This window comes from Myotis lucifugus, unplaced genomic scaffold, assembly GCF_000147115.1.
Source record: "Myotis lucifugus unplaced genomic scaffold, Myoluc2.0 scaffold_52, whole genome shotgun sequence".
Classification (NCBI taxonomy): domain Eukaryota; kingdom Metazoa; phylum Chordata; class Mammalia; order Chiroptera; family Vespertilionidae; genus Myotis; species Myotis lucifugus.
In genome coordinates this window covers 5,295,704-5,311,173 of record NW_005871100.1, presented here as the reverse complement: position 1 = coordinate 5,311,173, position 15,470 = coordinate 5,295,704, and the positions used below count along the sequence as shown (strand labels likewise).

General features: G+C 44.1%; 1 protein-coding gene across 6 annotated transcripts in view; it reads right to left on the bottom strand.

Annotated features, from left to right (window-relative positions):
• Positions 1 to 15,470, bottom strand: part of OSBPL3 (oxysterol binding protein like 3) — a 140,864-nt gene that overhangs the window by 53,632 nt on the left and 71,762 nt on the right. For all 6 annotated transcript variants that reach the window (XR_002829290.1, XM_006088786.3, XM_006088791.3 and 3 more), the window contains exons 3-5: positions 1,462 to 1,578; positions 1,292 to 1,345; positions 297 to 410 (exon numbers count right to left, since the gene is read on the bottom strand). Coding sequence is in view for 5 of the 6 variants with exons in the window: in XM_006088786.3 (XP_006088848.1) it covers positions 297 to 410; positions 1,292 to 1,345; positions 1,462 to 1,578 (285 nt within the window). In the remaining variant the exon portion in view is untranslated. The remainder of the gene's footprint in view (positions 1 to 296; positions 411 to 1,291; positions 1,346 to 1,461; positions 1,579 to 15,470) is intronic.

Here is a 15,470-nt window from a genome sequence, read left to right as displayed (position 1 = left end):
TATTTCAAAAACATATTTTAACCTATGGTAAATGGCTCTTCACTAAACATGGTACTGTATTTGGAAACATGAAGATGTTTTTATCATCGATCACTGCCATAACTATGAAGGGGTATTGGGGGATGCGGAGACAAGGATGCTAAGCCTCCAGCAGTGTGGGCCCATCAGAAATACTTGCATAGGGAAGGTCTACATGCTGGCTGGACATTCGGAAGTCTTCAAAAGGCACCGTCAATAGTGCTGCACTGCAACATAAAGCAGCTCTGCCCTGGAGCCAGCAGCCGGGAGGGGCTCACCTTCAGGTGGTAGATGTGCTCCTCAGTGTCCAGGTCTATGCACTTGGATGACTTCTTCACAGACATCACCGAGAGCCCCACATCGATGCAGCCGTGCAGCTTCTCCCTGTCGATCTGCGGAGGCAGGAGGGGGGCCCCTGAGAACCGGACGCTGCAGTGGTGGTAACATCCTGGACACCCCTTCACCGGCCACAGCCACTAACGGTCGCCCTAAGAACTCCGACTTATCAAGCACCCAGTGTGACCCAGTACTGAGTTCCAAGTGCTGCACAGGCGTCATCTTGTTTAATCTGTGCGGGCTATGTAACAAATGGTTCACCCAGCCAGTAAGTGAGGAAGCAAGAAGGTGAGCCCCGTGGACTGACTCCACAGCAGCGAATGCACTTTTAACTGCACTTCCTCCCACAATTCTTGCTCCTGTTAAATTCACAGGGAAGTGATTTAAAAAGAGGGGTAGGGACAGGAAGCTAAGACAGGCTACTGTGGGTCCAACATTACACCAAATGTTCTGTACGCAACTGTACAAGATGAGCACCGTAAAGGCGAAGAGAGGAAGGGGGATGGGAGAAGTGCTGGGTGAGAGAGGGGCCCCTACGAGGGGCAGAAACAAGGGGACCATCATATCACCTTCACTAAGGGTTCTCCACCAAACCTCCCAGTGCCCGTTACACTTGCCCTATGTCTTGCTCCTGTTATCTCGCTGCAAAAATGTCTTCTCCCACCCAGAGTACCCCTCAGCTGACCTAAGGCCAGCACAGACCCCTGGGTACACAGTAGGGTGTTGAGAGGAGCCCCCACCTCCACTCATCGGGGGAACTGAGCCTACCTAGAACCCAGGGCTGGGGAGCAGCCACCCTGTTCCATATTACCCTTGTGGCTCCAGCTCAGAGAAATGGAATCCTGTCCCCCACCATGGACACAATCTCATCCATGAGTTGACAACAACTAGCCCTTCCGAATTCGTCAACAGCACATTGATGAACAAGGAGACTTACATCAGTTTGGCTCTTGGCATACTTCAAGATTCCTTTGTCCAGATAGAAGAATCTCTGTGGGGAAGGAAGTATAAATCACGAACACATTCCATTTAAATGCCCGGTCTTCCCTTGGTCGCCATTTTCAGCTTCAAATTAAAATACAGGTGAGGCCCAGGCCAGCGTCTTACCTTGTGCCAGCCTTTCAGGGGCCACTTCCGCTTTTTCAGCAAAAATCCTTTCTGAACTGGTGGCTCCTGGGTGTAATTCACCTCTCCCCTCAGTCCTTCCACCACCTCCCAGCTGTCCTGTTCCAACAAGAGAGGTCATGCTAAATCGCTGTCTTTCAAAACAATAATGACATTAAGAAGCACTTCGTTCTATCTGAAAATCCATCCAAGATGGTGAGCCTGGCTGGGTTGGTTGGGGAGAAGAAATTCAAATTTAATTTGTATACCATTCCTGGATTTTACAGTCTTAATGCTATAATTTAATGGCATCAAGTTTATTTAATTTTTTATTTCCCAACAAGGCTCTCTTACAAGGGAATGTTTCTCTCTCTTTTGGTGCTTGAACCTTGGCAACTACAGCTAGGGGTAAACTTCGCTGTTAAGTTCTATTTTTGTTCCCTTTGACATTATCACACAGTTACTGTTTACTCACCAGTAGACCTCAGTCTGAATTTTAACCAAAAGCTACAGACATGAGGATGGAAGTCGGGGTGGGCTGAGGTGGGAATGTAGGAAGACGGGCTTAAAAATTGGCTGAAAAGTTTCAGACCAGATGCAAGTTGGCAAACATGACAATGTGGTCAAATAATGTTTTAGTTGCAGGTTAATATCTTCAAATTCTAGTTATTTTAGTGAAAATCCTGAAGCATCAAAAAAATGCTTTTACAACAAGCATTTTGATCTTTTTTCCCCCCCAGAAATTTTGTTCCTTTCCCCTTTCTTTTGTTTGCAATTTTGAAGATGTACAAACAATTGTTACAATTAATCTTCCATCGTTCCCTATTTAGGTTATTTCAAGTAATTGATTGAAAAAGAATTTTAAAAAGGAATGCAGCCCAGCCGGTGTGGCTCAGTGGTTGAGCATCAACCCATGAGCCAGGAGGTCACGGTTTGATTCCCAGTCAGAGCACATGCCCGGGTTTCAAGTTCGATCCCCAGTAGGGGCATGCAGGAGGTAACCAATGGGCGATTCTCATCATTGTTGTTTCTATCTCTCTCTCCCTTCCCCCTTCCTCTTTCTGAAATCAACAAAAACATTTTTTAAAAAGGAATGCAAAAGAAAAACACTAAAAATCCTGAAGAGTTATTTTTACATGCTCGACAACGCATAAATCATTGCAAAATTACCCCAAGATAGACCAAAATTGGCAGTACTTCAGTGCCTACGATAATGGAGTTTTTGGTTATTATTATTTTTACATTTTTATTGGAATGTACAAATCTTAGTATAACTGAATAAATTTATACACCTATATCCTTTGTAACTACCATCCAGATCAGAGAGAAAACATTTCGAACACAGGTAATTAAATTTTGACAAATATTCCCCGTTACTGAGATATTACTGGCATATAACATATAAGTAAGTTCAAGGCATAAAACGTGATGGTTTAAATCACCTCCATTCCCTCACAGAATTACCACTTTTTCTGTTGGTGCAGATAACATTTAAGGTCTACTTTTCTTAACAACTTTCAGTACGTAATACAGTACTGTTAATTATAGTCACCATGCTGTACATTAGATCCCCAGAACTTTTCATGTTATAGCTGGGCGTGTGTGCCATTTGACCAACATCTCCCCACCGCCCACCCCAACCCCCGGCCTGACAACCACCATTCTATTCTCTCTTTCTATTAGTTTGGCTTTTTTTTAGATTCTGTATCTAAGTGCGAATGTATAGTATTTGTCTTTTTTTCTGATTTATTTCACTTAGCATAATGTCCTCAACATCCATCCATGGTGTCACAAAAGGCAGGATCCTTCTTTTTATGGCTGAATAATATTCGTGTGTGTGCGTGTGTGTGTGTGTGTGTGTGTGTGTGTGTGTGTGAATGTTGTACAGTCTTTATCCATCCATCCATTAATGGACATTTGGATTGTTGCCAGGTCTTGGCTATTGTGAATAATGCTGCAATGAACATGGGGGTGCAGATATCTCTTCAAGAGACAAATATGTCCTTTAGCCAAGATTTCATGTTAACTTGCTCTTAGTCGAATCTCCAGCCTACAGGCAGGTGGTGTGGGTAGAAGCCAGAGGGGCTGGGAAATGGATAGTAAGTCTGGACCAGTACCAAGGGGCAGAAGCAATTAGACTCAAGTCTCAAAAAAGGTGATCTAATGGGAAACACAGAAGTCCTGGGTGCTCTGGCTTGGTTTCCATGCTGTCCTTAAGGCCAATACATGGGAAATGTCTGGTAACAAGAACACTGTCCTATGTTAGCAACTGAACTCTTTATATAACAATCCTGATAGATCTGCCTTCTATCTGACTGCACTTGACTGCGAATGCAGTTAGAGGTACATCCGAGAGTTTTAACATGGCGGCAGTCTCCCAGGATCTGGAGTTGTAAAAGGGAATTATTCGGTGGAAAAAGCAAAACTTCAATTCAGCACTTAAGTTAGAGAACATTTTCAGAAAAACAGCAACGTCAAATGAGATTTCTTTATAGTAATTATTAAAAGTCACTTAATTACATCCAGAAAATAAATGGAAAATACATATTATTAAGTGATGGAAAGGCACATATACACAATATTTTTCTGCTCATATTTGTTTCAGCTCAGAAAGCCATTCCTCAAAGTTTAAAATGTCTTACCTGTTAAAGCTTTAATTAATCTTAAAGGTCATAAAGTTAAAAATTCCACTTCCTCCAGGAAGCCTTCTTCAAATAAAGTACTATTTCATTCCTAGAAATATCAGAATTCCATTTACCTTTCCAATGACTAACCACTTATTTACTGGTAGGGTTTTCTCATCCCTACCGGACACTAGACTTCCTGAGGGTTAGAGTGTGTGTGGTTCACTTCTGAATTCCACACAGCGCCTGGCCTGCACTGTGCACAGGATGCATCCCATCGGCAAGTGAATAAACTTGGTCCTGGCATAAGACTGCAAACAGATTATGTTCTTGGAATATCATGAATTGGCACGCATTGGAAGTGTACCAAATATATTTGGACCAAATGACTATTTACAAATCAAACACAGCACATTCGGATATGCGAAAGTGGGTGTGTGTACGTTATCATTGTTCAATGAAAATTTAAGGCTGAAAATCTTCTGGAACATGCTCTAAGGGAATCAAGTCCTTTCGATTTGTTTGTTTTAAGACTCCCAAGCAGAAGGTACCATGCAGAGTACTAATACGAGGCCATCATGCACATCTGCTCAATACATTCAATTCTGCAAAATGCAGTGTCAGGGGGGATGAAATGCCACTGCATACTTTACAAAATGGGGAAAAAAAAGTGGATTGAGACCATACCTGTAGTTTAAAGGAAAAGAAGAGTTAAATTTCGATAATGTTTCCAGGATTCACAATAGGCCCCCATTCTCTTGAACTCTTGAGACGTAGGACATTCCTACCAAGGAGCCAATGTGGCGAGCAGGGAATTAGATGAGGTTTGTTGGCTCTTAAGGTAAATAAGCCAAACAGGGTTCACATTTATTTGTACAAAATATCCTCCTTTTTCCTTACGTTATCTTCTACCTGGGCTCAGAAAGTAAAACCCTCACCAAACACCAGCTTTAAAGAACATTTAAGAAAGTGAAGGCTCTCCCGGGCGGAGGAAGAAGGCACCGCAGCCAACTCCTCTTCTGGGCTTGGCATTCAAAGCCTGCCTCCCCACTTCCCTGTCTGTCACCATCCTGGACCCTCGGGGCTGAAACCTGAGCCCACATCCCGCCAGCGTTCTCAGTTGGGGGGGGTACTGCTCCCTCTGAGGCTGGGAGCCAGAGATGGTAGATACCCCATAATGCCTGCCATTTAAAAAACACAAAGAATAGTGCCTGGGGAAAGCCATCCAGTGAGGTCTGACTGACACAACGCATAAATGTAAACAATGATCCTATAAAAAGGACTGGAGCAGACTTTCCAGCTGGCGGAAAGCAGGGACCTTCCCTGTCTTATTCACTACCTAATAGCACAGAGTAGGCATCAATATGCTGAACGAATTAATGAGGCAATTCCAATAGCTAAGATTTATTAAGCATCAGGCAGTGTGCTAATCACCATACTCACAATATTGCTCTTACTCCTTGTACAATCCTGTGATATGGGATTTAGTAGTATCTTTATTTTTCTGAATGTGGACACTGAGGAAGGGAGGATTAGAAAACTTCCCCAGTGCTACAAAGCTGCCTGGGGAGAAAGCCGCCTAACTGAAAATCTACATCTTTAATCATTCTGCTCCATATGCACACTGTATATTCTACCGTACTTTAAACATGTGAATTCTGATGATGAACCAGAAATGAATACATGGGGCAGGGAAACAGGGGAATAAATCCGGGAGGTGGCCAAGATCCTAAAGCAATGGTTAAGAAACAACCCCCTATGGACAAAGACAAGCAAGGTCTAAGACAAGCAAGGTCTGAGACCCTGCTGAGACCTACCAGTTTCCTGCAAGGTAGTCCCTTGGTGGGGGGGGGGGGGGGGGCGGAAGTCAGCCATGCATTTTAATGCTGCCAAGTCTTTGCTCCTTGCCTTTTGTATATCTGAATGTCTGCTCCATCTACTTCTCAGTGCAGAATTCTCATTTAGCCCCAAACTTCCTCAGACAGAATTCCCTCCCTCCTTGGTGCCTACACAAACCTCACTGGCATTATCCTCCCTCTCTAGAATTCGGGATCCGTGGGGACAGGAGCTCGATACTGTTGGTTATAATCTCACTGCTTTGGACATAGGGCCCTAAATATAGTTACTGAATGAGTCTTAGCAGCAAGGGGTGGGGTATAAAAAGGACCCCACAAGGCCCATGGGTGAAGGAATTGAATACTGTGTGCTGGATTCGGATGGATTGGTACTCAGGACAGAAAAGAGCAGAGATGCCAGTTGCTCTTGGCTAAAAGGCCTGGGTGGCAGGGAGTGGCTCCACTTGTTCCTCACATACGCAGTGGCCCGGGAGCAGGGCATGCACCTTGAGCTGAGATGCACAGCACAGGGTGGACTTGACCCTGGGGAGAGCAAGGCCCTGCTGACTTAGCTCAAGGTCCTGGGCTGATATCCTGCCCTGCCCTAGGGCTGTCAGGCTTAAAGCTCCCCATGAACAGCAGGTGGAGAGAGAACTATGATGGGGTGTGGGGAAGTGGCTTCTTAAGGCTTCTGCTTGAGTTAACTGAAGACAGTCTGGCACTGTCATCTGGCACTAAATTCAGTCTGAATGTCTTACTGAATGTCTCAAAGGTGCCAAATGCAGAAAGCTTCTTTGTGGTTGGAAAGGCAGCTAAGCGTTAGCTCAAGCACACGGGCTGGTTCATTTCCATATTGTGAGTGCACCAATCGAGAGCATTTCCCTCCAGCTCAGCTGCTTCCAGGTCCAACTCCTGTGCACCTCTCAGAGGCTGATTCTAGGCCCCGCCCTGGCGGCGGTGATGTCAGATATAGAAAAGGGCTTAGCTTTCATTCTTCTGCAGCTGAAGAGTGTGATGGAGGGAAGTTTGGTGGCTGCCTCTATCTGCCATGACTCGGGGAGTGGGCTGTTCGGATCACCTATTTAGTCTGTTTTTCAGAGTTTTAAAAATCACAAAGCAAGACTCAGTGTTAAATCACATGGAGTATAATTTAACGTGTCTTTAGAGAGCAAAGGCATTTATGATCTTGTAAACCCTCAGGATCATCAATATAATCTTTTATGATTATACTACGGACACGTGGAAATACTTGTCAATAGAATTCCAGTTAATGTAATTAACTGTAACATGTCACACCAACTCTGTGCTTCTATTTCAATTATTGAGATTTACAATTGTTTCTTATCAATTGTTTCTTCCTCAACTAAGATCTGGTGAACACCAGTGGGCCTGATAGCAATACAAGTAAGGGGACAAATTAGGTGGGGGAGGGGTGGTAGTGCATGCAATCAAATGCAGTGCTTCTCGTCCTGTGCACACCAATCACGGAAGATCTCATCAAAATGCAGATTTCCGTTCAGTGGGTCTGGGGGAGAGGCCTCAGCTTCTCCACAGGGCAAGGCCTCGGCTTCTTCTCGGCAGTTGCAGGGCTATGGGCCCACTTAGAGCAGCCACTATATAGGAGACGGGCTATCTTAGGAATTAGGAGTTGCGGGCAAAACCAGGACTAACAGGTAGAAGTTATAAGGCCCTGCATTTCAGGACTTCATAAAGGACGGACTGTCTGCCCTGGCCGGTGTGGCTCAGTTGGTTGAGCACCATGCCATGCACCAAGAGGTGCCCGGTCAGGGCACATGCCGGGGTTGCAGGCTCAATCCCCAGTAGGAGGTGTGCAGGAGGCAGCTAATCAATGTTTCTCTCATCCACGTTTTGTTATCTCTTCTCCTCTCTCTAAAATCAATAAAAACATATTATTAAAAAAAGAATGGATTGTCTGATTCTCTAGTAATTCATATGATAAAAAACGACCACTACCCCTTTCTAAGAACTGCCTTCTTTCCACGGTGGCTGACAGGCTGTGGAGGGGATCCTGGGTTATCTCACCACACACGGGCATGGACCAAGTGATGACAAAGAAAATCTCCACTACAGGCTCCTATGTGAATGGGCCTGGGCCAGAGGTGTGAATGGGGGAGACTTTTGCTCTTCGTTTTATACCTTCCAGCGCTGTTTCCATATTTTCTCTTTATTACCTTTTAATTTTAAAAAAGTCATATTCCTTTGGCATATTAGAGAGCTCTGCCCTTTGGTGTCTGAGCACTGGAGAGAAGCACCATATCAGTGATTCTCACTCTATACTCAGACAGAACACTCTTGCCTCCAGTCACAGGCCTCCGAACCTCCTCGAGAAGCGCCCTCCGCTGCTGGATGGCACTGGCTGACAGTAGTGTTCTCCCTTAGAGCGTGCTCAGCTATTTTTCGGAACTAATCGAAATTTGCAATCAAAGTAGAGACACATTCCGAATAAATTAAAGCAAACATGATTTAAAAGTAATAGCAGCAGGAGGCAGAAGTTCAGCATAATAAATGTCCTTATCCTTCATCCAAATCATCCGTGAATTTTTTCACAGTGCTATACAAGACACACTGGTTCTCATGAGAACCGAGCAGAAGGTTCGGATCCTGAGTGCCTTATGTATCAAGAAGGAATGACTTGCCCTAGCCCCATGGTCGGCAAACAGCGGCTCGAGAGCCACATGCGGCTCTTTGGCCCCTTGAGTGTGGCTCTTCCTAAGCCTCAGGAGTACCCTAATTAAGTTAATACCAATGTACCTACCTATATAGTTTAAGTTTAAAAAATTTGGCTCTCAAAAGAAATTTCAATCGTTGTACTGTTGATATTTGGTTCTGTTGACTAATGAGTTTGCCTACCACTGCCCTAGCCACTTTTTCTCAGTGGTTAGAGTGTCGCCCGTGCACCGAAGGGACACAGGTTGGATTCCTGCTCTAGGACATGTACCTGGGTTATAGGTTTGACCCCCTGTCCTAGTTGGGACATGTGTGGGAGGCAACCAATTGATGTGTCTCTCTCACATCACTGTTTCCCACTCTCCCTCTCTCTTTTAAAAAAATCAATGGAAAAAAGTATCCTTGAGTGAGGATTAACAATAAATAATAAATAAATAAATAAATAAGAAGGAATGACTTTTGTGTTAAGTGGGTTATATTCTAGTCCATAACTGCGCTTCTATTTAATAAGGTAATGTCTACTCAAAGGTCTAAGGCTTAGCACCAGGCAGGTACTGGTGATGCAGAGATGTAAAACCCAATGCTGGCCGCCAAGAAGTTAACATACATTGAAAATAAAGAGAGCAAAAGGATGAAAACTTGTAAATACAGAATGGGAGGTTCAAACAACCTACTGCAGCTGTCAGGTAAGCACCATCACCTCAGGCCAGATCCATCTTAGGGTGAGAACTTGGGCTGGGATTTGGAGAAAAGCTGGCACCCAGGGAGAAGCAGGGTTTCTAAGGCTACCCTGACCAATTACCACAGACTGGTGGCTTAAAACCACAGGAATGTCATCTCTAGTTCAGAGGCCATGCTTGCTCCAGAGGCAGGGGAGAACGGGCTTGTCTTGATTCGGGCTGCTGTAACAAAACACTGCGGTGGGAAGTCCAAGATCAAGGTGTTGGTAAATTTGGTTCCTGGTGAGAACCCACTTCCTAGAGCGTGTAATTGGAGTGGTCTGTAGCTGCCTTTTCTCTGGGTGTTCACAGGGCCTTTCCTCCAAGCGTGAGAGAGAAGGAGCTCTGGTGTCTTTCCTCTTGTAAGGGCACTAAGCCCATCTGGAGGACACCATCCTCATGACCTCGTCTAAAATTAACCTCCAGCAGACCTCTCTCTCTCTCTCTCTCTCTCTCTCTCTCTCTCTCCTTAAAATATATTCTTATTGATTTCAGAGAGGGAGGGAGAGATAGAAACATCAATAATGAGAGAGAATCATTGATTGGCTGCCTCCTGCACGCCCCCAACTGGGGATCAAGACTGCAATCCTGGCATGTGTCCTGATGGGGAAATGAACCATGACCTGGTTCATGGAAAGTAACAAAGTCACCCTGACAACTCAAATATGTCATTTTAGCTGAAGTTTTAACCTCTTCCCATATCAAATGTTTGTTTTTTCTTTTCAAGACTTAACTCAGAATAGAAATATATTGAGAATTGAGTCTTGTATCTTTGCCCTTCCTCCTTTCAGAGTATCTTTCAGAGTATCTATATATATAAAAGCCAAGCGATCAGAATGACTGGAACAACTGGAACAAACAGTCGCTATGAGGCGCACTGCGACAGCCAACCAGCCCAATGGGGCCCCGGTCAGCCCCACCCAGTCTCCCACGACCCCTCCCCCTGGCCGGTCCCACCCCCGATCGCCTCCATTGGGGCAGGCCTTCCGGACCCCACCCATGCACGAATTCATGCACTGGGCCTCTAGTAATGTCATAACCATAAATGTGACCAAAAGGTAGGCAGTAAAAGGTCCAGAAAGGTGGAATCTGGAAAACTAAGACAGAAATATGTAGTTAATTTTTCTTGGTTGTTCCCACCAGAAAAAAAGCCGCTGCAGACAATCAGACCTCAGGGATCCTTGAGGCTGCTTTACTCATCAGTGTTATTCTTGTCCCTGCATCCTCAGAGGCGTTGGCTTCTGGAAGTTTGTTTAAACAACAAACATTTGCACTGAAGGCACATGGAACTTGAATTAACTTCTATGGAAGCTTTCTAACATCTAAAAAAACTAGTGTTCTCCAAATAGATGGTTGCCTGATCCCCTACCGCTTATTAGCTGTATAACTCTAAACAAGGCAGTTAGTATCTCTGGATCATATTTTCTTTCTAAAGCATAGAAGGACAGCATCGATACCATGGTAATTAGCTAGTTATTAATAGTAGGAAAGGAGCAAAAGGGAGACCAGACATTATGAGCATGGCCATCTGGACAGCTTCACCAGGAAGCTGCAATTTCACAGTCACCAGCAAGTCACCACCCATCTCCTGTAGGTCACTGGAGGAGAGGACAAAGGGGAAGGTGGATGCATGTGCAGTGAGGTTGGGGGGACCTAGGAAATATACTTATCAATCAAACCTAGGAACAGAAATCATTGGCTAAAGCCAATGCAAGCCCATGAAAATTTGGGAATAGATAATCTGCTAAACCAGCGGTTCTCAACCTGTGGGTCGTGACCCCTTTGGCGGTCGAACGACCCTTTCACAGGGGTTGCCTAAGACCATCCTGCATATCAGATATTTACATTACAATTCATAACAGTAGCAACATTACAGTTATGAAGTAGCAACGAAAATAATTTTATGGTTGGGTCACAACATGAGGAACTGTATTTAAAGGGCCAGAAGGTTGAGAACCACTGCCCTAAACAAAGGAGCTGGTGCTCTTGGCTCACGGCTCTCTTAGCATCCTTGCATTTGCCCGTATTTCCTCCATGCCATGTGGCCAGGCCGACCTGACATGCAATGGACTAATGGGCTACAGCAGGAAACACAAACTAACCAGCCTAATGCTAAACTGGACTATGCCCTAACATGGAATGGAAACTCTGGAGACTGGCTTTTATTTTGAAGACGCCACAGCTACACTTCTTCCTTGGTGGGACAAAGGGAAATAGGACCAGGGAAACGCAAGGGTGTAATTCCACAGAAATAAAACTTTCTACACCATTTCACCTCCCAGGCCAATCTCAGAAAATTCCTTTTCTCAAAATATCGCAAAAAGCCCACTCCCACGAACAACAGGTGGGGACAAGAAGCTTTCCTCATAACAGTATGAAAGAACATAATGAGCCCTAAGGCTGCTATCAGATACTGGCTAACATCTATGTTAGCTGACTCCTCCTCTCTGAGCAACCTAGATAGAAGCCAAGACGTCTGACTGCGTCATGTCATGTCCCCTCCAGCTGAAAGGAACAGTCCTCACGCGGTACTGCTTGAGGGCTCCTGGGACTCTTCTTGGGGAAGGTGAGAGTGGTTTATGCATCCATCACTTATATAGCACGCTCCACATGCAGGCTCTCTTCTAGCTAAGCAACTTGCAAAACCTTATAAGAAACCAAGTAACTGCCGAAGGTCAAACAGCTTATGAACAACCTAAGATTTAAACTCAAGCCCTGGCTCCTGAGCAAGTTCATATTCACTGCTTTTCATTTTCTGTGACCATCAAAGAACAATTATGATGAATTATAACATTCCCAAGGCCCTCCTCCTTGATTGGTCTCTCTCAAGAGTGTTAGCCCCTACTTACAAAAGGCAGCTGGTAAATCTCAGTGTCTCTGAAGACGTGATGAATTAAAAGAAATAAACAGGACTAAGTATTTGCAATACCCAGATGCTGAAATTATAAACTCCTGAGCTTTAATTCACTTTTCTTGGCAAATTCTCTCCCATTCAACTCCTGTGTCCTGTGGGTTCTGGCACCAAGCCCAGCAGCTGGGCTCCCTGGAGCGCTGCATCATCTAATAGCAAACACTCGTGGATGACCCCGGGAGGCTCAAAGGCCACCTTAGATTAGCGCGGGGACACGAGGGTGATGAGAACAAACTGCATATCCGTAAGGAGCCTTACCTGGCAATAGATCTTTCCATTTCAAATCCCCTGTAATCATGAACTAAGCACTTGTCAATTATTTTAGCAGAATTCACCTTCTGTTTTCTGACTTATGGAGCAAATGCTAGCAACATAGAAAGGAAAAAAAGGATGGAGGCCATGCTCCCTTCACAAACCACAGCCTCCCCAGAGTTGACCACTTGTTTGTAGAGATCTGCTCTGCTGTCCTGTCCTTTGTGGCTTCAAATCTCCCTGCCCAGTCTTTTAATAATAGGTTCTTAATAGACATTGATTGAAGAAGTAAAGTTTAGGGCATATAGGACTCTTTCATTAAAGATAAAACCTAGTCATTCATCTTTAGCTCAATCTGGCTTCTGAAGCGTGCTAGTTTCAAAGTTCTAGGAAAGAAATGGAAGGGGGCAGTGGGAAAAGACAACAGGAAACTGCAATTACTCATATTGTACAAGTTTTGAAATAGTAATTGCCTCTCCCACTTAGATACCCCTTAACCTACTTCATCTGTCTACAGAGCTTTGTGAATAGTAATTTTCTACCTAGCAATTGCATGCTTCTTCATTCATTAATTTAATCCCCACTTACCGAAAGTCTACCATCTGCTAGCCTAGGTACTTCATATTTATTATTTCATTCAGTTTTCAAAAGGAAGAACAATTTTCTAAATTTCACAGCTAAAAAACTGAGATTCAGAGGTTTTATATAACACTAGAGGCCCGATGCATGAAATTCGTGCAAGAGTGAGCCTTCGCAGCCACGGGCAGCTGTCTGGATCCCTCCCTCGAGGCTGCCTGGATCCAGATCCCTCCCTCATAGCTGCTGTGGCTGCCTTGATTTGGTGGCTGCAGCCCCGGCTTAGTCCGGAAGGACATCCAGTCTAATTAACATCTTATGATTTTATTATTATAGATGGCGAGGTCACCCAGCTAGCAACAAGCAGACCCTGTTTCATAGTTTCTAGTAGAGCAGCTCATTCAGAGATCCTGGTATACAAAGCATTTAGGGATTACATCATCATTTGCTAGAAGAAACTCAATGGAGAGGCCTTTGTTCATTTTTTAAGATCCTCACAATATGTCACTGGAGTGAGGAAGCTGAGGAATCTGTGAGTTTCTTGTTCACATTCCACATGTATACCTGGCCATACATTCTCACCTCCCCTAATGGAGGTATACTTGCTGCTGGCATTCAGTCCACTAATTTGCATCTGCCATGTGCTGTGAAAGCTAAAAAGATGTGTAATTAGAACCCAGGACTCAAGCTCTATCTACTCTTTCAACCAATTAATGAATCAGAGAATTATCTATATGGGGAGAGAGGAGGGCAGGGTTAAGCATGGCATTAGACATGTTCAAGGTTCCCAAACAGAACATTTGTGAAGGTGTCTCTCAAATCCTGTCTGGGAGCCTGGTAGAATCGGGGTACCCTCTTCCTCTGTTCCTATTCTGTCATGAATAGACTCTAACCAGCCTTTCATGCCCACCACTCGACAATGTCACAGATGACCTCCACAACCAACAATCATTCTCAGGCTTCATTTTATTTGACCTGTCAGCAGCCATTTAAAAGTAAATTAATTAAAGTATTGCAAGTTGCATGGATTGCATGTACCTTGGAAATGACCTATAGTGAGCATCTAGTATTTTTATAAAAGATCATTTTTAAAGTCTTAAAGCAATAAATGAAGATTCTTCTCAAGAATATCACCAAATTCAACAGGGAAAAACAATTTCATATGGATCAGTCTAGCTAACGAGATAGCTGAGCCAAAGCCTGGGAGGGGGAAAAACACTCAAGCAAAGATCAACCTAGAATACTACAGATAATAGGGTGCGATGAAGACGGTCAGAAGGGACCAACAACCTATTCTTTGAGTAAGCTGGCTTCCTCTCGTTGGGGATTTCCTGCAAGAAGCATAGGTTTCTATCTGGTAAAGCACTAGATCTGAAGGACAGTCCACTTCAAAGAGATCCATTTCTTTTCCTCCAATAGCAGAATACAGACTTGGCAGAGATCTCTTAATATCAACTCTCTAATATCACTAAAGGGTGACAAATGTGGCACCTGTGCTCCCACTCAGCCTTTCTGTGCCCATGAGTCATAGCTGAAAACATGGCACTCTTTTCCACTGCACCAGACTCGACCGCACAACCCTTCTCAACACAGTGCTCCTAGTAGCTACTACCAATAGGCAGGTGCTGGCCTGGGGGTCAGGGTGGAAGAAAGAGGTGAAAGACAATGTATACCCATGCCACAGAGGAAAAACAAGTCTTTATGCTTATAAAGCAAAATCACATGCACATTAAAGTAGTAGATACTAAACAAAAAAGATGACCAATTGATGAATAGGTGAAAGACCAACCATTCCAAGTCAGAAAACGCTGAGGCATCAAATACATTTCTCTTTTACTTTAGGATGTGACCTCAGAAAAAGCTCTGTGAAAACCAAATCAATCTATTTCAAATAACACACCCAACAAATAATTTCTGTGTATGCAGTCCCAGAATTTCAATTCCTTTGGTGTTATAAGCTCTGGCTTAAAAAAATCATGTTCTCCCCCTTTATCCAAGGATGCTAATAGGGGGAAATCTTCATTCGGTTCTAACCCCAACCAGAAATTTGGCGTAGGGAGAGAAATGCCCACCTGGAAAGCTGACAAAGGCGGTGGATGCAGCTACCCTCTCAAAATGGAATTCCCAGGAGCCATTGTGCATCAGTCAAGGAATACTTTTAGTCATTTTTAAAGCCCAGCAGAACGTGATGACTGTGCTGAAAAAAATTCTTCTTCCTAACCCTCGGGGGAGATCGTGGAGGGCTCCCCAATGTCAGGCTTGTGGCAAATCGTCTAGGACAGTGATTTTAAAACTCTTTCATCTATTGTAAGCATAAATTAATTACTAAAATTCTGCAGCACACCAAAAAATATATTTTTGCAGGTCTGACAAAAAAAGGTACAGTTTTAATTGATTTATAAAGTAA